Source organism: Heterodontus francisci, chromosome 24, assembly GCF_036365525.1.
Source record: "Heterodontus francisci isolate sHetFra1 chromosome 24, sHetFra1.hap1, whole genome shotgun sequence".
Classification (NCBI taxonomy): Eukaryota; Metazoa; Chordata; class Chondrichthyes; order Heterodontiformes; family Heterodontidae; genus Heterodontus; species Heterodontus francisci.
Genome location: NC_090394.1, coordinates 76,683,153 through 76,707,474, shown reverse-complemented (window position 1 = coordinate 76,707,474; position 24,322 = coordinate 76,683,153). Strand labels below are relative to the sequence as shown.

General features: G+C 45.2%; 2 protein-coding genes across 4 annotated transcripts in view; both read left to right on the top strand.

Moving 5' to 3' along the window:
- LOC137383564 (coronin-7-like) overlaps positions 1-6,680 on the top strand; it is a 145,013-nt gene extending 138,333 nt beyond the window's left edge. The window contains exons 24-28 of the mRNA XM_068056675.1: positions 694-810; positions 1,810-1,945; positions 2,643-2,734; positions 5,277-5,363; positions 5,781-6,680. Coding sequence (XP_067912776.1) covers positions 694-810; positions 1,810-1,945; positions 2,643-2,734; positions 5,277-5,363; positions 5,781-5,789 — 441 coding nt within the window. The 3' untranslated portion in view covers positions 5,790-6,680. The remainder of the gene's footprint in view (positions 1-693; positions 811-1,809; positions 1,946-2,642; positions 2,735-5,276; positions 5,364-5,780) is intronic.
- Positions 6,681-19,773: 13,093 nt separating this feature from the next.
- tbc1d24 (TBC1 domain family, member 24) overlaps positions 19,774-24,322 on the top strand; it is a 45,055-nt gene continuing 40,506 nt past the window's right edge. The window contains exons 1-2 of one of the 3 annotated variants that reach the window (XM_068056672.1): positions 19,798-19,839; positions 23,469-23,651. The gene's annotated coding sequence lies outside the window, so the exon portion shown is untranslated. Of the gene's footprint in view, positions 19,840-19,873; positions 20,167-23,468; positions 23,652-24,322 lie in introns of those variants that run through there. The other 2 variants (XM_068056671.1, XM_068056673.1) reach the window with 2 other exon arrangements.

The window sequence follows — 24,322 nt, the reverse complement described above, 5'->3', positions numbered from 1 at the left end:
TGGACGCTGCACTTTAGGAAAGACGTGAGGGCATTGGAGAGAGTACAGAAAAGATTCATGAGAATGATTCCAGGGATGAGGAATTTCAGTTATGAAGATAGATTGGAGAAGTTAGGACTGTTTTCCTTGGAGAAGTGAAAGCTGAGAGGTGATTTGATAGAGGTATTCAAAATCATGAGGGGTCTGGACAGAGTAGATAGGGAGAAATTTCCCACTTGTGAAAGGATTGAGAACGAGAGGGCACAGATTTAAAGTATTTGATAAGAGAAGCAAAAGTGACAAAAGCAAAAACTTTTTCACACAGCGAGTGGTTAAGGTCTGGAATGCACTGCCTGAGAATATGATGCAGGCAGGTTCAATTGAAGCATTCAAAAGGGAATTAGACTGTTATATGAAAAGGAAGAATGTGCAGGGTTACAGGGAGAAGGCGAGGGAATGGGACTGAGTGAATTGCTCTTTCGGAGAGCTGGTGCAGACAAAATGGGCCGAATGGCCTCCTTCTGCATTGTAACGATTTTGGGAGTGGGGAAGGTGGGATAGGGTGTGCAGAGGGTGAAATGGAATTAGCGGCTAGGATTAGAGGTCTGCTACAAAGAGGAGATGGAAAAGGCTCATTTTCTCCCTTGGACAAGCTACACACTGCACTGTGACCTTGTATAATCTAAGTCGCCATCTTTATTTGAACCTCTCCAGGGACTGTGCTTCCTACCAAAGACTGAATGCAATGTGAGGGAGGTGGAGGTTGCACGAGCCTTACGTCTGGGGCACAACTCTTTAGAGTCCATTGTTTTCAAAGTTCCACGAGTTAAGGTGAGAGGTTCAGCGTTGTCTTGGAAATGTGGGAGCTTTGGGCTGGCTCGGACTGACACTGGCACAGGGGCGGGTACAATAAGTCCTGTATGGCTTAATTGTTTGGTGCAAGAGATCATGTCCATCAGGACCAAGGTCCCTGACCAGACGGTGCAGTGGGTTTGACGCAGGTAATTGACACTTAAGAGGGCTGAGTTCAGGCGTGAAATACTCTTTTACACTGACTCCAGTATGAACATCAGCAAACAACTGTCCCAGTGTATCCCAGTCCGGTGTGAGTGTTGGACTGGCCCCAGTGTATCCCAGTCCGGTGTGAGTGTTGGACTGGCCCCAGTGTATCCCAGTCCGGTGTGAGTGTTGGACTGGCCCCAGTGTATCCCAGTCCGGTGTGAGTGTTGGACTGGCCCCAGTGTATCCCAGTCCGGTGTGAGTGTTGGACTGGCCCCAGTGTATCCCAGTCCGGTGTGAGTGTTGGACTGGCCCCAGTGTATCCCAGTCCGGTGTGAGTGTTGGACTGGCCCCAGTGTATCCCAGTCCGGTGTGAGTGTTGGACTGGCCCCAGTGTATCCCAGTCCGGTGTGAGTGTTGGACTGGCCCCAGTGTATCCCAGTCCGGTGTGAGTGTTGGACTGGCCCCAGTGTATCCCAGTCCGGTGTGAGTGTTGGACTGGCCCCAGTGTATCCCAGTCCGGTGTGAGTGTTGGACTGGCCCCAGTGTATCCCAGTCCGGTGTGAGTGTTGGACTGGCCCCAGTGTATCCCAGTCCGGTGTGAGTGTTGGACTGGCCCCAGTGTATCCCAGTCCGGTGTGAGTGTTGGACTGGCCCCAGTGTATCCCAGTCTGGTGTGAGTGTTGGACTGGCCCCAGTGTATCCCAGTCCGGTGTGAGTGTTAGATGCTGAGCTGATTCAGTCAATTTCTATTTCTATGACTCATCTCAGCAATTTCCTTTTCCTTACAGATATTTCTCATCTCATTCCTTTTCTCTGCTTGCTTCACAGAAAGAATTTTTCCAGGATGATGTATTCCCTGACACCACTGTGTGGTGGAGACCAGTGCTCTCAGCTTCTGCCTGGCTTGCCGGCTCCAATGGACATCACAAGAAGATGAGCCTGAAGCCTGAAGGCATGACCCCAGGTATCTGTGTCGCCTTTTCCATTAGTAAGCACATGTTAACCTAGAATCATAGAAATTTACAGCATGGAAGGAGGCCATTTGGCCCATCACGTCTGTGCCGAGCTCCTGAGTCTAAAGGTGCCTTGGGACACAAACAAAAGATTATACTCGCTCTCTACTGTCCACACCCTTCCCCTCCCTCCACACACTGTCCTCTAACTAGAGCCCTGCACAGACTCAGCATTCATTAATGTACACACTGTCTCAGTTATGTAGCAGGAGACCCTCCTCCACTCACTGCTTCAGTTGGATAGTGCAGAACAACCTCCTTCCCCCTTCCCTACTCCATGCACATGTATCCAGTACACATGTTCAAACAAACACCCAAACATTCCTACCTATTTGACAAAGGATATTTCTCTTCCATTCCCCCCTCCCCTATACACCACATACAGTCATTGTATCAGTGCTACAAAGGGACCCTCCTCCCCCACCACCAATTCTCATCCCTCTGCTAATTATAGAATACTAGTTATATGTACCTGCCCTGCACTGAGACAGGGGTAAGGAGTAATGATGGGCTTTTCTTTGTAAGGTGTTGGCTGGAGATGCAGACCTGTGCTGTGCTTCCTATCTGTGACTGTCATGGAGGGAGTTTCTGATACCTGTGAACTCAGGAGTTGCAGAGCCTGATGTTAATGGTGTGTTTGTTCTTCAGTGAGTGCAGCCCCTAAAGAGGCCCCAGTCAAGAAATATAAACCCTCAGCTTTCTACCTAGAAGAGAAAACAGATGAGGAGAAAAAGGAAGAGGTAATTTTTACTTCAAGATGTGTATATATCCATCTCTGCTTCACTTCCTCCTCTCAGTCTGTCTCCTTCTCACTCTGTTTCACTCTTCCTCTCATTCAGTCTGTCCTCCTCTGTTGCTGTCAACTAAGTGACTCTTGCTCACTCTAACTACCTTGCTTTCTCTCTCATCTGACTTTCTTTCTCTCCTTTCTCTAACTCAGTGCTCTTCCAATTCTGGTCTCTTGAGCATCCCCAATTTGAATCGCTCCACGATTGGCGGCCATGCCCTCAGCTGCCTAGGCCCTAACCTCTCAGTTTCTATCTCTCTCCTCTTTTAAGACACTCATTGAAACCTAATTCTTTGACCAGGCTTTTGGTCATCTGCCCTAATATCTCCTTATGTGGCTTGGTGTCAAATTTTGTTTGATAACACTCCTGTGAAGCACCTGGGACATTAAAGAACATAAGAAATAGGAGCAGGAGGAGGCCATTCAGCCCTTCAAACCCCCTCCACCATTCAATGAGATCATGGCTGATCGTCTACTTCAACACCATTTTCCTGCACCATCCCTCTATGCCTTGATGTTTTAAATATGTGGAAACCTATCAATCTCAGTTTTGAACATACTCAACGACTGAGCCTCCACAGCCCTCTGGGGCAGAGAATTCCAAAGATTCCCCTCTGACTGAAGAAATTCCTCCTCATTTCAGTCCTAAATGGCCTGCCCCTTATTCTGAGACTGTGTCCCCTGATTCTAGACTCCCCAGCCAGGGGAAACATCCTTCCTGCATCTACCCTGTCGAGCCCTGTAAGAATTTTTTATGTTTGAATGAGATCACCTCTCATTATTCTAAACTCCAGAGAATATAGACCCAATCTATTTAATCTTTCCTCATAGGACAATCCCTCCATCCCCAAAATTAGTTTGGTGAACCTTCATTGCACTCTCTCTATGGCAAGTATATCTTTCCTTAGGTAAGGAGACCAAAACTGCACACAATACTCCAGGTGCAGTCTCACCAAGGCTCTGTATAATTGTAGTAAGACATCTTTACTCCTATTCTCAAATCCTCTTGTAATAAAAGCCAAGATACCATTTGCCTTCTTAATTGCTTGCTGTACCTGCATGTTAGCTTTCAGTAATTCATGAACAAGGACACTCAAGTCCCTTTGAAGATCAACACTTCCCAGCTTCTCACCATTTAAGAAATACTCTGTATTCCTGTTTTTCCAACCACAGTGAATAACCTCACAGTTCTCCACATTGTATTCCATCTGCCAAATTTTTGCCCACTCGCTTAGCCTCTCCAAATCCCCTTGAAGTGTCTTTGCATCCTCCCCACAACTCACACTTCCACCTAGTTTTGGGTCATCTGCAAACTTGGAAATATTACATTTAGTCCCCACTTCCAAATCATTAATATAGATTGTGAATCACTGGGGCCCAAGCACTGATCCTTGCAGTACCCCACTAGTCGCAGCCTGCCAACCTGAAAATGACCCATTTATTCCTATTGTCTGTTTTCTGTCTGTTGATCAGTTCTCAATCCATGCCAGTATATTCCCCCCACCCCCCCAATCCCACGTGCTCTAAATACTCAGCAGGTCTGGCAGCATCTGTGCAGAGAGAAACAAAATTAATGTTTGAGGTCTGTGACCCTTCATCAGAACTGGCCTGAAACGTAAATTCTATTTGTCTCTACACAGATGCTGCCAGACCTGCTGAGTATTTCTGGCACTTTCTGTTCTCATTTCAGAGTTCCAGCAGCCACAGTATTTTGCTCCTATACCCATATGCTCTAATTTTGTAAACTAACCTCTTATGTGGAACCTTATGAAAAGCTTTCTGAAAATCTAAATATACCACATCCACTGGTTCCCTTATCTATTCAAAAAAACTCCAACAGATATATAAATACAAGTTGTTGTTATTGCTTCTTTAAAGAAGCGATATGGATGCCATGTGACCTGTTTCTGCTCTACTATATCACAGACTGACCTGCAGTCACCTCTCCTACCCCAGGTGGTTTCCCCTCGTGTCTCACACTGGAGAATGGTTTATTCAGAGTGTCCAGTGCCTTGAATAGATGGTCACAATGAGATTGACCACAAGGGTGGTGGAAATCTGGAACTCTCTTCCCCACAAGGCTGTGGATTCTGGCAGTGAATTGAAATTTTCAAAACTGAGTTCGGTAGGTTTTTGTTAGGTAAAGATAGCAAAGGATATAGCGGCTAAGTGGAGTTGAGGTTCAGATCAGCCATGATCTAACTGAATGGCAGAAAAAGTTTGAGGGGGTGAGTGGCCTTCTCCTGTTCCTGTCTAAGGTGCAAGTGGCTGAATGGCCTCCTCATGTTCCTGTGTAACAAAGCCCAGTGTTAGAGACTATGATGCATCAGTGAGACAATTGTTGCTGAGATGCTGCCATTCCCTATCGAATTGGGAGAGGATTAATAAAACCAGTTGGTATGTAAGGGCCATGCCTTGTGTCGAGGAGTGTCAGGCTGGTCTCTGTTGAGCAGGTGACAGTGTGAGCAGTGCCTCATCCTCTTCTCCCCTTCCAGCTGCTGAATGCCATGGTGGCAAAGCTCGGGAACCTGGACGATCCCCTACCTCAGGACTCATTTGAGGGGGTGGATGATGATGAATGGGTGAGTAGTGTCAGTGCAGCAGTGTTGTTACTAATCTAGCTTGTGGCTCGTATGGTGGGGCAGGGGTTCCAACACTCATTACTGGCTAAGGGGCGCAGACTCTGAGCTCTAGGAGAGGTCTCTGTGTTGCTCTGTGTGAGGGTGGAAGGGTCTACGTTGCTCAGATGGTGTACAGGGAGTTCTGGGTTCACCAGCCCGGGTTTTGCAATCCCCAGCTGAGCACAGGATCTCTTGGCTCCTCAGGCGGGTCTTTGGGTGGTGGGTGGGGGAGCTTTACTCGACAGGGGTGGTCAAGTGTCATTACCAAATTCATGATCACCGCTCATTTAAGGATCTTAAGGAAATATATAGTACCCTGATGGCTGCTCTTCAGCACTGTGCCTTAAAAGCTAACCTGTTGCTTTCCTGCTGTTTCAGGATGACTAGATTTCAGCCAAAGACATCTCTACAGTACTTCATCTCCTAATGGACCCTCTTATCGGTGGAGCTGCAGCTTCCTGTCTCACCAAATGCTATTAATCACAAGCATGTTAATGAGCAAGAGAGCATCTCACTCATCCCTCACTCGTGCTCACACTCACCGTGCGTCTCTCTTGCTCACACTCACCGTGCGTCTCCCTCACCCACACTCATGCTTGCAGTGTGCCTCCCTCACCCCTCATTCGCACTCATAGCACATCTCCCTTGTCCCTCGCTCTTACTCGCAGTGTGTCTCCCTCACCCCTCGCTCACACTCACGGCGTGTCATCCTCACCCCTCGCTCACACTCACAGCGCATCTCCCTCACCCCTCGCTCATGCTTGCAGCATGTCTCCCTCACCCTTCACTCATGCTTGCAGCATGTCTCCCTCACCCCTCACTCGCACTCATAGCACATCTCCCTTGTCCCTCGCTCTCACTCAGCACGTCATCCTCACCCCTCGCTCACACTCGCAGCGTGTCTCCCTCGCCCACATTTGCAGCACATCTTCCTCGCTCACACTCGCAGTGTGTCATTCTCATCCCTGCTCACGCTTGCAGCGTGTCTCCCTCACCCCTCACTCGCACTCATAGCGCATCACCCTTGTCCCTCACTCAATCGCAGTGTGTCTCCCTCATTCCTCATATGCACAGAGTTGTTTTTCTCAGCATCTCTCATGTACATTCTTTCCCCAATCTTCTTACATACAGCCACAATATTTCTTCCCCCTCCTCCCCACAACCTCTCTCTATCTCTGCTCCCACCCTCTATGCAGATTTATGCCAGGGTCGATATTTTGCCAGTTTCTTCACTAATCAGGAACGCACATTTATTAAAAAAATACTTCCTGCTGAAAAGTAAGAGTTGTTCTGTTTTTCTGTTGCTGCTCAGGAGGATTGTGCACAGGGTGTAGGGAAACCTCACACTCGATCCACTTTCAGAGTTTAACCTAAACCCTTATTGGATTCCTGTGTAATCTTCTGAAAACCTAATCTTCAATTTGTGGTGATGGGTGAAACAGCGAAACATTGACCGGTTTGCACAGTGAATCTGTGACCCAGTCACAATCAACAATCGACTGGTCTGGGCAGTGAATCTGTGACCCAGTCACAATCAACAATCGACTGGTCTGGGCAGTGAATCTGTGACACAGTCACAGTGACTCATTGACATGTCTGGGCAGTGACTCTGTGACACAGTCACAGTGACTCATTGACATGTCTGGGCAGTGATTCTGACCCAGTCACAATGATCCATTGACTGGTCTGGCCACTGACTCTCTGACCTGGTCACATTGACCCTTTCACTGGTCTGGACAGTGACTCTCTGACCCATCGACTGGTGTGGGCACTGACTCTGACCCAGTCTCAGTGATCCATAACTGATCTGGGCAGTGAGCCTTACACTGGTCTAGGCACTGACTCTCTGAATTCAAAAAATATCAATATAATCCTTTTTACTTGCTTACAGACATTTACAGACTGCCTGGATGTGCAAATAAGACACTACACTCACTCACAATATTGACAGAGGATATCATATCTGAAATTTTAAATATGTTTTGTGTACAAGTAAATAGGTTGTTATTGAAGTGGTCCTCTGAACCAAGCTAAAGCCTTTCAACTCTTCTCCATCAATCTATTTTGAGTATCTTTTTTTTTAAATAATTCGTTCATGGGATGTGTGTATTCCTGGCAAGGCAGCATTTATGCCCATCCTTAATTGCCTTTGAGAAGGTGGTGGTGAGCTGCCTCCTTGACCCTCTGCAGTACACCCACTGTAGGTCCATCCACAGTGCTGTTTGTGTATATACCAATGACTGCACTTCAGAGAAATTGACTATGTGAAACACTGAGACGTTTCAGAGATGTGCTGCATAAATGCAAGGCTTTTTTCTGCTGGCTACGTGTTGTACAGTATACACCATGTTATCAATGTATGAAGGTGTGTTTTAGTATTAACTGGACACAGATCATTAGGTATAACACCAGGAATCTAACTTAGAAGAAAGAACAAGAAAGTGAGGCCTTTTAAAGGGAAGACTTTGAGGTGACCTAACTGAATTTTTCAGGATGATGATCAAACTGATGAGTGATTGTGTAAACTGTTCACTGTAATTAATCAAGAATTCAATTAGACATGTTACTGAAGAGAGAAGGGCTTGTGGTATATGATTTATAATAGCTTTCGGCTTGGTGTTCTGGTGTGGTAAATTCATTTAATTCTTTCTAACAGCCCCAGTTGCCTAAAATGACTAAAACCACATATTATTCAGGATTGGTGTATGTACACCGTGATTTCCAGCATCTAAGAGCAGCTCCATCTTATAAAACAGTCAGCCAGTCGTTCTTGAATGCAGCTGATGAATTGCAATTTGGAGGGAAACATCTATTTTAAGAAGCTAATCCTGGGATTAAAGGACAAGCCGCTACGTGTTATATAAAACAAATCAGATCTACAATGACTGGACTTCATCCAGGAAAGATTTCAATCCATTAAAAATAAGCAGCTGGAAATGAGAGGCAGTTTAAATTGTTTCTTCAGAGAAAAAAACCCCAAAGCTAACTGATTAAATCACCAGCAGATGGCATCTACTTCATTTTTGGATTTGTTTTTGAATGGAATCTCAGTGGGGCGATGATTTCTGACAGGTATTATTAAGAATCCCAAAGACACTTGGGTAAAGAGAAAAATGCTGCCGATGCAGGCAGCACTCAGTAGGTGAGTCAGCATCTGAAAGGATCCTGATCTTTGATATATGGTGCGGAGGGGTGTGGGCAAGTTGGAGGGTCTCCGCGTGGGTCTGCTCCTGGGCCTGGCCATCCAGAGGTCCAGGTTGGACACGACCCATGAGGGAGGTCACTCTGGCTTCCTGTCTCTTCTGCGGCTTTGACTGTGCCCAGGTAGCCCTGGAAAGGAGTACGCGGTGTCCGCTGGTGTGCTTGAGGCCTTCCACAAGTGGTGGGAACCGCAGGGACTCGAGTGTTTAGTATTTTGTACGAATTGCATGTTTATTAGCTGTGCAGCTCTTTTTTTAAAAAAAGGATACATTTTTAGATGACACTGCAGTAACCCAGTGTCTCCTTAAGGGCCCAATTAAAAGAGGCATCTGTGTAGAAAATGGACATGTTACTCAAATCTATGGAGTGGTACATGAACCCACAACCTTCTGACTCAGAGGCAAGAGTGATAGCCACTGAGACATGATTTGGTTCACTTACCTCCTTGTGATTTTGGATATGAACCTTCCTGTCCTTATCAGGCTCTTCCCCATCTGTTTCAGTGCTGTATATCTAAAAATCTTTTTTTTTTAAATCCACCGAAGGATCCAGTTCTAGCAATCTGTCAGAGCTTTGCAGTCCAGTGCAAGCATCTGAAGCTCTGCTTAATGTTCTGCACAGTTCCTTTATCAAGTCCTAAAAGAAGCTCCTGTAACATGGCCTGTGTGAGAAAAATGGAAGTGTTATTTAGCCTGTGGTTTCTCCCATTTTTACTCTATTTAAAAATACTGCAGTCAAAGTGAAGTTTGCACCTTTTTACTGTCAGCAGGTTTGCTCGGAGACAAGAAATCTCCTCTTGTCTTTAAAGGGACAAAGTTTGAGGATGTACTGAGCTATTTATTAGGGTGGGCTGAGGGGAGAAGACTGCTCGCTTTCAGAAAAGCTTAATTGAAGATGCTTTGAAACAGGTGTGACATCAATCTGTCAAATCATGTAGACCTAGATGATATATTTATATTCCTAATCAGCTAGTATGATGGATTTGTTTATGTTGGTCTCAGCGGGAGGCAAGACTGACTAGGTTAGATTTATTGCCTATCCTTGATTACAGCTGAGTGACTTGCTAGGCCACTTCAGAGCACATTGAAACAGAGTGCAGGACTGGAGTCACATGAAAGCCAGATGGGGTAGGGGGTGGTAGGTTCCCTGAAAGAACAATCCTTTTATGGTCAGTATTTCACCCCTTGTGCTGTGATGGGATTTGAACACACAACCTCTGGGTTGTTGGTCCATGACACATATACATCAGATAACAGTGAGATTTATACCAATGCTGTGATTAGCTCATTATAAACCTGTACATATTACATACAGTACATTGAGCTTACAGCACAAAAACAGGCCAGTCGGCCCAACTGGTCTGTGCCAGCTTTTATGCTCCACATGAGCCTCTTCCCACCTTTCTTCATCTAATCTTATCAGCATACCCTTCTATTTCTTTCTCCCTCATGTGCTTATGCAGTTCCCTTTAATTACATTTATAATATTTGCCTCAACTACTCCTTGTAATAGCGAGTTCCATGTTCTTACCGCTCTTTTTGGGTAAAGAAACACCTCATTGATTTTTTTTCCCCGATAGGCATGCTTCTTCCTGGAGTTCGCAGAGCTCTGATACCCAGCCACTATCCAGCCAGCTGAATTTATTTTTCATGTGACCCTAGGTAGTGAGGGCTAGCAGGTTATTTGACTCTGGAAGTGGTCAGATCCAAGCCTGATCCTCCAAGTGTACCATAAACATGCAGTTTCTAAGCAAGAGTCACTAGCTTCTTGAGTTATGTACAAATGAATGAGGAACTTTATATGTGACACTTGTGGTTCAATGATGCAAATCTAACGTAGCCCTTGGTTACCAGGATGTTATTGTTGATCGGTTTAATCTTGTATCAGATGTTTGACCATCTATCGTGCTAGTGAGGGGTTTCTAACAGAGAAAAAGAAATGAGAACTAAGGCTAATTTATCTTCATCATAACCCGGGCCAATCAACTCAATCATTGCACCCTATTTTGTCATGTACCAAATTAACAGTTGCTACTTTTTTAAAAACCATATGCACGCACTTTTTCTTTGGGAAGGAGGAATAAGTTTGTATGTAGCATAATGTCAATTTTGAGTTTCCACTGAACATTAATAACTTGCAGCTATCGTTAACTGCAGTGATTGAAGTCAACTGGTCCTGTGTTTCTCTTTAACAATATTTGTGGGGGGGGGCAGGGGGTGAGGAGGGGTTATTCTTGGTCCTGCCCCAGATGCTCCTGTCCCTTCCTCTTTGCATATTGCTGTTTGTCCATTTTCCTCTGGTTTCTATCCTCCCGGTGTCATGGTGTCCAGTCTGCCCCAAATAATGTTCCCCTCTTGTTGAACTGATTGTTAGATCGCTGCTGATTGAAACAAAGACTTTCCTTAGTGTAAGTTCCATGACTTGCTGTGCTGATCCCAACCACTCTTGCCTATCTTCTTCTTCTCTTCTTTGCCCTCCTTGTCTCGCGCGACAATGGGTAAGCGCCTGGAGTGGTCAGTGGTTTGTGGAGCAGCGCCTGGAGTGGCTATAAAGGCCAATTCTAGTGACAGACTCTTCCACAGGTGCGGCAGATAAAATTGGTTGTCGGGGCTGTTACACAGTTGGCTCTCTCCTTGTGCTTCTGTCTTTTTTCCTGCCAACACCTAAGTCTCTTCGACTCGCCACTCTTTAGCCCCGCCTTTTGCCTATATTGGGCCTGAAAAGGAACCTTGTGGTTTACTTGCCTTAGTCATTGCCCAAGATCCTCTTGCAATATTTCCTGTATTAGTTCATATCAACAACTTGCATTTATATAGCATCATGAAGTAAAATGTCCTAAGGTGCTTCACAGGAGCATTATCAAACTAAATTTGACAGCAAGCCACAAGGAAATATTAGTACAGGTGACCAAAGCTTGGTCAAAGAGGTAGGCTTTAAACAGCATCCTGAAGGAGGAAAGGCAGACAGGTTTAGGGAAGGAATTTCAGAGCTTAAGGCCTAGAGTGTTAGGAGTATCCAAACTACAATCTCCAGGCACTGGAAATCCAGTCATATTTCCACATATTTCTCACTCACTGATTTCTCCTTGGATTCTGTGGGCCTGGAGGTTTGGAAAGGGCTGCTTCTAGCACTGTTAACGCTTGGGTAGATAAACACTGTTTAAGCGCTAAGATTGGTTCTGATCACCAGCTTGAGTTATGTACAAATGACCGAGGAACTTTATATGTGAAACTCGAGGTTCAATGGTGCAAATCTAACGTGATCCTTGGTTACCAGGATGTTATTGTTGATCGTTTTAATCTTGTATCAGGTGTTTGACCATCCATTGTGCTAGTGAGGGGTCTTGAACAGAGAGAAAAAGAAAATGCCAGCAGAATTTGAAGAACTTTTTCATACTTCAATGAAGGACGCAGTGTTGATGCTATACACCAATTCCAGTAATTTTTCGCTGCTGTGTTACATTGTTTAATAGCGTGAGGCTGTGCGCCACACATTTGCACTTGATGTGTTGTGCACGGAGACAGTGGCGTAGTGGTAATGTCACTGGACTAGTAATCCAGAAGCCCAGGCTAATGCTGTAGAGACACTGATCCAAATCCCACCACGACAGCTGATGGAATTTAAATTCAATTAATTAATAATTAAAGAGTCATTTGTAGGCCAGACCAGGTAAGGACAGCAGATTTCCTTCCCTAATGGGTATTATTTACCCAGATGGGTTTTTACCACCATCGATGACAGTTTCATGGCACCATCACTGAGCCTAGCTTTCAATTCCAGATTTTTATTAACTAATCCACCAGCTGCCATGTTGGGGTTTGAACACATGTTCCTAGGGCATTAGCCTGAACCTCTGGATTACCAGTCCAGTGACATTACCACCATGCCACTGTCTCCCCTTTTGAAAGTATCTAAGCTATTTGCCTCAACCCTGTGGTAGACAGTTCCACATTCTAACCGCTCTGAGTAAAGAAATTTCTCCTCATTTTCCTATTAGATTCTTTAGTAACTGTCTTGTATTTATGGTCCCCAGTTTTAGATTCTCCCACAAGTGGAAACATTCCACATCTACCCTGTATAATCATAGAATGGTTACAGCACAGAAGGAGACCATTTGACCTGTCATGTCCATGCCAGCTCTCTGGAAGAGCAATTCACCTCATCCCACTCCTCCACCTTTTCCCCATAGCCCTGCTTCTGATAATTATCCCATTCTCTTTCGACACCATGATTGAATCTGCCTCCACCACACTCTCAGACAGTGGATTCCAGATACTAACCACACACTGCATGAAAAATGTTTTTCCTCATGTCACCATTGCTTCTTTTGCCAGTTACCTTAAATTGGTGTCTTCTGGTTCTTGATCCTTCTGCCAACAGGAACAGTTTTTCCCTATCTGTTCTGTCCAGACCCCTCATGATTTTGAAAATCTCTATCAAATCTCCTCTTAATCTTCTGTTCGCCTATTGTTACGACCGAGATGGGAGAAGTGCACTGTTTATTCTAGTTCCACTTCTCCTCGGGTCACAACATATATTTAAATTTTTTCCCACTTACCGATACGGTCAATCATAGACTCTATTTTTAATCCCAGAATAAAACACACCAACCAGGTTTCTTAAACAACAAAACTATCAGTTTATTATAAAACAAGTCTTAACCAGTAATGAAGTAAAGTATAAACACACAGATTGAGATATTAAAGTTCCCTTTTTACCTTCGCCCCCTCACTCTCTCTCACACTCACACTCACACACACACACACACACAATCATACACCAGTTAACCAGAAAAAATAACGGGATTTTTGTTTTTAGAGCTCTATTGCAGACAAAAAAAAAACAGGCTGAATACTTGCTCATTCTTGAAGAAACATCAGATGAGATATGTTGTGTTCCAAAACTGGCGTACAGTCTAGCCTCCGAATACACGTAGAAGGGTCACTGGGATCTTTTAGAACAGTTCTTTTCAGGCGGTGTTGAGAACTAATTTAACAGGCTTTCCTTCAAATACAGGTGACGAGATGAGTTGTCACAATGGACTTCTCAGGGTCTTTTAGAGAGGTGCTGGAAAGCTGAGCTGAGTTGTGGTCTTCTCTCCTTCCTTGGGAATTCTCTTCCTTGGAAGTTCTCTCCCTTTTTATACAGTTCAACCCCAACTCAAAACAATTCAAAAGCGAAACCGACAATAGGAGGTTAACCTTTTGACCTCGATCAATCTCGACCTGGCACTTATTTGTAAACAACTTCTCCAGGTGTCCAAAGTTCTCTGTTGTTTATTGAGCTGGAAATCAGGTGGTTTCTCAGAAAGGCTTGTTGTTGTTGCTGAAAGTCAGGTGGTTTCCCAACTAGTATATTGTATTCGCTGCTCACAATGCAGTCTTCTCTACATTGGGGAGACCAAACGCAGATCATTTTGCTGAACACCTCCACACAGTCCAAAAACATGACCCCGAGCGTCCGGTTGCTTGCCATTTCAACACTCCCCCCAGCTCTCATGCCAACATTTCTGTCTTTGGTGTGTTCCAGTGAACATCAATGCAAGCTCGAGGAGCAACACCTGATCTTTCGATTAGGCACTCTACAGCCTTGTGGACTGAACATTGAGTTCAATAACTTCAGAGCATGACTGACCTTTTAATATTTTATTTTTTAACCATGTGCTTGCTTTTCATGTAGTCACAGCTGCTCATTATTCCACTATTAACACTCGCTCTGGACTAATGCTTTGTCTTTCACCACAAGCATTCACACATGCTTTGCCTTTGTCCCAGGACAGCTTTGTTATTTAATCTCTCCTGCCCTCTGCCCTATCAAACACCTTCCCCTTTGTTCTCTCCCCCACCCCCTCCCCCCTTCACTTGCTTAAAACTTAATTCTTTTCTAACCTTTGTCAGTTCTGATGAAAGGTGACAGATCTGAAACGTTAACGTTGCTTCTCTCTCCACAGATGCTGCCTGACCTGCTGAGTATTCCCAGCACTTTTTATTTGGTTTCCTTGTTTTCCTCACAAGACCTCTCAGTGACCCTTTTAAAAAACATTTCCAGGGACTGTTTTTCATGACCCCCTTTGAAAATCCCAAAGTTTAACATTTCTTCAATCTTTCAAAAATGAATCCTCAAAAAATATATTTAACAAAACACAGAGAGGCACTTGCGTAACACTATCTATTGACGTAACTGGTTCCAGGAATGAGGAACTTCATTCTCGTGAATCTTTGCTGCACCCTCTCCAGTGCCTTCACATCCTTCCTAGAGTGTGCTACCCAGAATTGGACACAATACTCCAATTGAGCTGAGGGTTTTATTCAGGTTTATCATAACTTGATGCATTTGTACTCTATGTCCCAATTTATAAAGCTCAGGATCCCACTTTCGCAACCTGCCCTGCCGCCTTTGATGATTTGTGCACATATACTCCCAGGTCCTTCTGCTCCTGCACCCCCTTTAGAATTGTACCCTTTACTTTATATTGCCTCTCCTCTTCCACCTACCAAAAGTGAATCACTTCACATTTCTCTGCATTAAATTTAATCTGCCACTTGTCTGCCCATTCCACCAGCCTGTCTAAGTCCTTTTAAAGTTTATCACTATCCTCTTCACAGTTCACAATACTTCCAAGTTTTGTGTCATCTGCAAATTTTGAAATTGTGTCCTGCACACCCAAGTTTGGCTCATTAATATAGATCAAGAAAAGAAGGGGTCCTAACACTGACCCCTGGGGACCCCACTATATATCGTCCTCCAGTCTGAAAACAATTATTCACCACTGCTTTCTGTTTCCTGTCGTTCAGCCAACTTCATATCCGTGCAGCACCGTCCCTAATTATTCTATTGGCTTTAATTTTGCTGACAAACCTGTTATGTGGCACTTTATCAAATGCCTTTTGGAAGTCCATGTACACCACATCAACTGCATTACCCTCATCAACCCTCTCTGTTATCAAAAAACTCAAGCAAGTTAACACGATTTTCCCTTAGCAAATCAGTCCTCACTTCCTTAATTTGTCGAAATGTCTTTTAATCTTGTCCCAAATTATTGTTTCTAAGAGCTTTCCCACCATTGAGGTTAAACTGATTGGCCTGTAGTTGCCAGGTTTGTCCTTGCACCCTTTTTTGAATAAAGGTGTAACATTTTCAATTCTCCATGATGGGCTGAAGGGCCTGTTTCTGTGCTGTATAACTCTGACTCCAGTCCTCTGGCACCGCCCCCTGTATCTGAGGAGGACTGGAAGATTATGACCAGTACCTCTTCAATTTCCACATTTACTTCCCTCAGTATCCTTGGATGCATCTCATCCAGCCCCAGTGACTTACCAATTATAAGCACAACCAATACCTTCTCCATCAATTTTTAGCCTATGCAGTGTCTCAACTACCTCCTCTTTGACTATGACTTGGGATAGCATCATATTCCCTGGTAAAGACAGATGCAAAGAACTCATTTAGTACCTCAGCCATGACCCCTGCCTCCATGCATAAATCCCCTTTTTGGTCCTGCATCGGCCCCACTCCTGCTTTTACCCCCCACCCCCTCCCTTTTGGTGTTGAGATGCCTATAGAAGTGCAAAAGTGCGAAGAGAAATACAGACTGGTTTCAATCTCATAATGAAGAGCTGGAACCTGTCATAGCCGCTAAGCGCATTGTACTATTGAACTACAAGAAAGCCCCCAGCGATTTAACATCCGCAGCACTTAAAGCAGCCAGAAGCACTGCACAAAGAACACCCAGGCGCTGCGCAAACGACTACTGGCAACACCTATGCAGTCATATTCAGCTGGCCTCAGACACCGGAAACATCAGAGAAATGTATGATGGCATGAAGAGAGCTCTTGGGCCAACCATCAAGAAGATCGCCCACCTCAAATCTAAATCAGGGGACATAATCACTGACCAATGCAAACAAATGGACTGCTGGGTTGAGCACTACCTAGAACTGTACTCCAGGGAGAATGCTGTCACTGAGACTGCCCTCAATGCAGCCCAGCCTCTACCAGTCATGGATGAGCTGGACATACAGCCAACCAAATCGGAACTCAGTGATGCCATTGATTCTCTAGCCAGCGGAAAAGCCCCCGGGAAGGACAGCATTACCCCTGAAATAATCAAGAGTGCCAAGCCTGCTGTACTCTCAGCACTACATGAACTGCTATGCCTGTGCTGGGACAAGGGAGCAGTACCCCAGGACATGCGCGATGCCAATATCATCACCCTCTATAAAAACAAAGGTGGCCGCGGTGACTGCAACAACTACCGTGGACTCTCCCTGCTCAGCATAGTGGGGAAAGTCTTTGCTCGAGTCGCTCTGAACAGGCTCCAGACGCTGGCCGAGCGCGTCTACCCTGAGGCACAGTGTGGCTTTCATGCAGAGAGATCGACCGTTGACATGCTGTTCTCCCTTCGTCAGATACAGGAGAAATGCCGTGAACAACAGATGCCCCTCTACATTGCTTTCATTGATCTCACCAAAGCCTTTGACCTCGTCAGCAGACGTGGTCTCTTCAGACTACTAGAAAAGATCAGATGCCCACCAAAGCTACTAAGTATCAACACCTCATTCCATGACAATATGAAAGGCACAATTCAACATGGTGGCTCCTCATCAGAGCCCTTTCCTATCCTGAGTGGCATGAAACAGGGCTGTGTTCTGGCACCCACACTTTTTGGGATTTTCTTCTCCCTGCTGCTTTCACATGCGTTCTCTGAAGAAGGAATTTTCCTCCACACAAGATCAGGGGGCAGGTTGTTCAACCTTGCCCGTCTAAGAGCGAAGTCCAAAGTACGGAAAGTCCTCATCAGGGAACTCCTCTTTGCTGACGATGCTACTTTAACATCTCACACAGAAGAGTGCCTGCAGAGTCTCATCGACAGGTTTGCGGCTGCCTGCAATGAATTTGGCCTAACCATCAGCCTCGAGAAAACGAACATCATGGGGCAGGACGTCAGAAATGCTCCATCCATCAATATTGGCGACCACGCTCTGGAAGTGGTTCAAGAGTTCACCTACCTAGGCTCAACTATCACCAGTAACCTGTCTCTAGATGCAGAAATCAACAAGCGCATGGGTAAGGCTTCCACTGCTATGTCCAGACTGGCCAAGAGAGTGTGGGAAAATGGCGCAGTGACACGGAACACAAAAGTCCGAGTGTATCAAGCCTGTGTCCTCAGTACGTTGCTCTACGGCAGCGTGGCCTGGACAACATATGTCAGCCAAGAGCGATGTCTCAATTCATTCCATCTTCGCTGCCTCCGGAGAATCCTTGGCATCAGGTGGCAGGACCGTATCTCCAACACAGAAGTCCTCGAGGCGGCCAACATCCCCAGCTTATCCACACTACTGAGTCAGCGGCGCTTGAGATGGCTTGGCCATGTGAGCCGCATGGAAGATGGCAGGATCCCCAAAGACACATTGTACAGCGAGCTCGCCACTGGTATCAGACCCACCGGCCGTCCATGTCTCTGCTTTAAAGACATCTGCAAACGCGACATGAAATCCTGTGACATTGATCACAAGTCGTGGGAGTCAGTTGCCAGCGTTCGCCAGAGCTGGAGGGCAGCCATAAAGGCGGGGCTAAAGTGTTGCGAGTCGAAGAGACTTAGTAGTTGGCAGGAAAAAAGACAGAAGCGCAAGGGGAGAGCCAACTGTGCAACAGCCCCGACAAACAAATTTCTCTGCAGCACCTGTGGAAGAGCCTGTCACTCTAGAATTGGCCTTTGTAGCCACTTCAGGCGCTGCTTCACAAACCACTGACCACCTCCAGGCGCTTATCCATTGTCTCTCGAGATAAGGAGGCCCAAAAGAATGCCTATAGAAGAGTTTTGGATTCCCTTTTATGTTAGCCTCCAGTTTCTTATACTGTCTCTTTGCTTCTTGTTTCTTTTTTCATTCTCTTAACTTGCTGTATTCAGCCTGGTTCTCACTTGTATTATCCACCTGACATCTGTTATATGCACCCTTTTTCTGCTTCATCTTAACCTCTTGTCATCCAGGGAGCTTTGGATTTGTTTGTCTTACCATTCCCCCTCGCAAGAATGTACCTCGACTGTACCCGAACTATCTCCTCTTTAAAGGCAGCCCATTGTTCAGTTATGAAGTTGGCTCTCCGCCAGTTAATTATTTTTATCCTGGATTGCTGCTTGTCCTTTTCTATAGCTAGCTGTCCTTTTCAGGGTAGGCGGTGGCGTAGTGGTATTATCACTGGACTAGTAACCCAGAGATCCAGGGTATTTCTCTGGGGTCATGGGTTCGAATCCTCAAAATGAGGTGTCAACCTGGTGAAGCTACAACCCAGGACTACTTGCATGCCAAGCTGCGTAAGCAGCATGCGATGGACAGAGCTAAGCGATCCCATAACCAACGGATCAGATCTAAGCTCTGCAGTCCTGCCACATCCAGCCGAGAATGGTGGTGGACAATTAAACAACTAACTGGAGGAGGTGGCTCCACAAATATCCCCGTCCTCAATGATGGGGGAGACCAGCACATCAGTGTGAAAGATAAGGCAGAAGCATTTGCAACAATCTTCAGCCAGAAGTGCCGGGTTGATGATCTATCTCGGTCTCCTCCTGAAGTCCCCAGCATCACAGATGCCAGACTTCAGCCAATTCGATTCACTCCACGTGATATCAAGAAACGACTGAAGGCACTGGATACTGCAAAAGCTATGGGCCCTGACAATATTCCGGCAATAGTCCTGAAGACCTGTGCTCCAGAACTTGCTGCGCCCCTAGCCAAGCTGTTCCAGTACAGCTACAACACTGGCATCTACCCTGCAATGAGGAAAATTGCTCAGGTATGTCCTGTACACAAAAAGCAGGACAAAATTAGGGATGGGCAACAAATGGCCTGGCCAGTGTCGCCCACTGGGGCAGCGTCGCCAACCCATGAATGAATTTTAAAAAACTTAAACCCTGCTTCTGCTCTGAATAATGTTCTCTAAGTCTTCACAATGCATCGCTTTAAAGATCTCGATCAGGGCTTCCCTTTTTCAAAAGATATAGTCCATATAAACACTGGCGCTGTGGGGGAAGCTCTTCTTTGAGCCGGAGGTTGAAATTTGGAAGTTAACAGCATTTTTAAAAATTAAAGCTAATTCAGTCATAATGTCAACAGCTGCTCGTCGGCGGGGTCTTGCGCCTGCGCACTGGCGGGGCGGGGGGGGGGAGCCGGGGGCGCGCATGCGCAGTCTCGCCGCCGCCTGTGGGACAGCGAGTGACAGCGGCGCGCGGAGGCGGGTGAGTGAGTGAGTGACGGGCGGCAAAAAAAAAAACAAACGGCACCGGGACTGTGGGCCGAAGCCCTGCCTTCCCTTGCGACCCTTTAAATTTACATGTCCTCTCTTTTTGGTTCATGAGGGGGGATGCGCCCCCATTGGGTGGCGGGCGCCAGGGGACCCGGACCTCGAGCCAGGCAGTTGGCGCCGCCCGACCCAGCTCGGTGCAGACAGGGCGGTTTGAGTTTGTCCCACCGGGGCAGCCTTTTGCATCAGGGTTGCGTGCAAATTGACAAATGCACACCGACAATTGCAGCCCGCCTGCTTGGCAGCCGCCTGATTTTACTCAGTAAGTTGTCAGTTGGTTGCAGATGGACTTTATTTGTTGCATTGGAAAATGTGCACATTCTCACTTCATTGCGTATTCGATTCGGAAATTGATTTTTTTTTTCCAGTGTTTGGGTCTTGCAACAGGTTACGTAATTGATAAAGCAAACTGTGCAACGTTTAAAAGCCATTTAGTGCAGTTTGAGGATGCTTCGGAACAGTGAAAACTGCTTTCTGATTTAAATGGACAATTATTTATCAACGTTTAAGTTTGAAGCGATGGAAAGTTCCCACTGTCACTGTCATATAGAAACAGCTGTCTTGGTTGTTATCTGAGCCTGTGTGCCGCAGCATTCCTGTCACTTCAGGCATCGTTTATTATCTAACACTGGCTGCGTTTGTGAAGCAGGGGAAGAACAAAAAGGAAATTGTTGCTGTTAATTAATTGGGGGGAAAAACCAAAGTTTTGTGCCAAGTGTCAGTGAAATAAGAAAATAAATGTGCTGTCCTGTGACTAACCAGGACAGTATTGCTGGCCAATGCACAATCTTTCACACAGATTCACTGCCTTTTAAACCATAAAACTAACAGCTTTTGAATTATATTCTGCATAAGAAATTGGCTGAGTGACAGGAAACAGTGAGAAATGATTAACGGATGTTCCTTGGGCTGGAGGAAGGTTTGTAGTGGAGTTCCCCTGGGGCCAGTGTTGGGACCCCTGCTCTTCCTGATGCATATTAATGACCTAGACATTGGTGTACAGGGCACAGTTTCAAAATTTGCGGATGATACAAAACTTGGAACAATTATGAACTATGAAGAGGATAATGTAGAACTTCAAAAGGGCATAGACAAGTTGATGGAATGACCGGACAAGTGGCAGATGGAGTTCAATGCGGAGAAATGTGAAGTGATTCATTTTGGTAGGAAGAACGTGAGAGACAATATGACATAAAGGGTACAACTCTAAAGGGGGTGCAAGAGCGTAGGGGCCTGGGTAATATATGCATAAGTCATTGAAGGTGACAGGACCGATTGATAGCGGTTTGTAAAGCATACAGTATCCTAGGCTTTATTAATAGGGCATAGAGTACAAGCGCATGGAGGTTATGTTGAACTTGTATAAGAAATTAGTTCGTCCTCTGCTGGAGTATTGCGTCCAGTTCTGGGCGCTGCACATTAGGAAAGATGTGAAGGCATTGTTGGAGAAAGTGCAGAAAAGATTCATGGTCTGGTGATGAGAACCTTCAGTTATGAAGCTAGATTAGAGAATTTGGGACTGTTTCCTTTGGAGAAGTGAAGGCTGAGAGGAGATTTGATGGAGGTATTCAGAATCATTAGGGGTCTGGACAGCATAGATAGGGAAAATCTGTTGCCACTCGTGAAAGGATTGAAAACGAGAGGGCACAGATTTAAAGAAGCAAAAGCTACATGAGAAAAAAGTTCTTCGTGCAGTGAGTGGTTACGATCTGGAATGCACTGCCTGCGAGTGAACCGGCCTCCACTACAATCATTCAAAAGGGAATTAGACTGTTATCTGAAAAGGAAGAATGTGCAGGGTTACAGGGAGAAAGCAGGGGAACAGCAATAGGTGAATTGCTCATCCCAAGAGCAGACACGATGGGCCGAATGGCCGCCTCCTGCGCTGTAACAATTCTGTTAAACTGACTAATCCTCCCCACCACTCCAGGAAACTCTCCGGAGAGTACTGAATATTGAGGCTGCAATTCTTGCTGCATTCCTCCCCTTCCAACTCATCTATGCTAAAATAAAACCTTCAGACCAAAATGAAGGCTTCTGAGATTTGTTTGTTTATAGTTTGGGCAGTCTTTGAGTAGTGCAAACTTTTTGCCAAGGAACAAATTTATCTGTGACTTGGATTTGAGTCAGCAGCTGTGCTCCTGTAATAATTCTCTAATACTTGGGGAAAGGAGTATTGCTCCTGTATTGTCTGCTGGCTTCAGTAATCAAGCTAATGATATTCTCCATCTTTAAAGAAATAATTATAGTTAGTAAAAGCTTTAATTGCATGCTTGCCACTAATTCATTCTAAGTTGTAATGCTGCTCAGTAACTAGGACTCAGCTGTGCTGCGGAAATTTTGTATTGTCATATTGTAGTGCTGTCAAAACCAAAATATGATCAAGCTATTGGGTTGTAGCACCCTGGTCAGTGTGAATGTGGAATGACAGCCCTGCATGGTGGTCTGGTAATCTCTGCAGACTATTTACGTTTATATGTACTTATCCTCTACCTTCCTCCTCTATTCCACCCTCCATAAACTTAAGTCATCCAAAATTCTTGTCATTGTCCAAACTTGCAAGTCCCTTTAACCCATCGCCCTGTCCTCACTTACCTACATTGCTCCTGGTTAAGCAACACCTCAATTTTAAAATTCTCATCTTTTCAAATCCCTCCATGGCCTCGCCTCTCCCTATCTCTAATCTCTTCCAGGCCCACATGCCTCTCAGATCTCTGCATTCCTCCAGTTGTGGCCTTTTGGGGCGGCACAGTGGTTAGCACCGCAGCCTCACAGCTCCAGCGACCTGGGTACTGCCTGTGTGGAGTGTGCAAGTTCTCCCTGTGACTGCATGGGTTTTTGCCGGGTGCTCCGGTTTCCTTCCACAGCCAAAGACTTGCAGGTTGATAGATAAATTGGCCATTGTAAATTGCCCCTAGTGTAGGTAGGTGGTAGGGGAATTGAGGGGATGTGGTAGGAATATGGGATTAATATAGGACTAGTATAAATGGGTGGTTGATGGTTGGCACAGACTCGGTGGGCCGAAGGGCCTGTTTCAGTGCTGTATCTCTAAATAAATCCCCTACAGTAGGTTGACACTGTAATAATTTTTACTTGGCTTTTTTACATCAACAGGTAGTCCATTTGGGGATGTTAAACATCACTCTAATTCTGATAGCTGCTCAATGTAATTAATGCATAGGGACAGGAGTGGGCCTTTCAGCCCCTCAAGCCTGTTCAGCCATTCAGTTTGATCATGACAGCTGTACCTCAAAATTCCATTTACCATCCTTTGAGGTAAGGATATCCTTTGTGATACCCTTCTCTTACAAAATTCTATCGATCCTAACTCCAAATTACTGTATCACAGAGCTGGGCAAGCTATTCCTGCCAGGCCACACTCTGGTGATCTGCAATGGCCTCTGTGTACAAGGTGCCCTTTAATATCCTCCAGCTCAGCCAGTAAACTAACATAAAAGTAGTTATGTCCATTGATGTGCTCTCCCTAATGTGTCATTGAATGAAAGGCAGGTGATCTAAGTGGTACATTCTTCTTCATACTAAATTTCAATGTTGGTTGTGTAGGAACAACCAAACCAGCTTGTCCAAAGCAGGGTGGTGTGACTGCCGAAATCCAACATGTGCCTTTACTAATATAAAAGCAAAATTCTGCAGATGCTGGAAATCTGAAATAAAAACAAGAAATGCTGGAAATACTCAGCAGGTCTGACAGCATCTATGAGGAGAGAAGCAGAGTTAACGTTTCAGGTCAGTGACCCTTCATCAGAAATGTGCCTTTACTAAATGCCCGTGATGCCAATTGACTTTTTGTTGATATCAGATTTCAGTGTCATCACAGCAGGGGGAAAAAATTACCTTTATGATCTAGTTTTAACATTGCATGCGTGATATATTTAGTGGTGTTCTCCTGCCCATTTTGTTTGGATATTTTCTTCGACTGGTTTATTAAAATCTGAATTATTTGTGCCTTGGATGTTTTCTCCTGAGCGACATCTCTGTTACAAAGTTCATCAGCTGTTTTGCAAAGTATATTCCAATACCCACCCTCCCTTTTGCCAAAAGGGAATTTCCTTTGCTAGATCGACTTAACTGAGTTTGCTCTGCAGAGCAGTCTGCATTATATTAAAATGCACCCTTACTTTTTTGTTTAGCAGAGACATACAATGCCTGTAGAAAAAGAAACCTTATTTAATAAGCAAGATTGTTAACACTGAACACATTCCTGAAGGTTTCACCACATGACCTCTTTCCTCCAATATCCCTAAGCCACCCCTCCACCTCTCCTAGTCAAACAGCCTAGTTTCCCATCTTCAATATTTTTATATAAAAAAAAGACTTGCATTTTAGTAGCACTTTTCATGACCACCAGACATCTCAAAGCACTCTACAGCCAATTGAATTGCTTTTGAAGTGTAGTC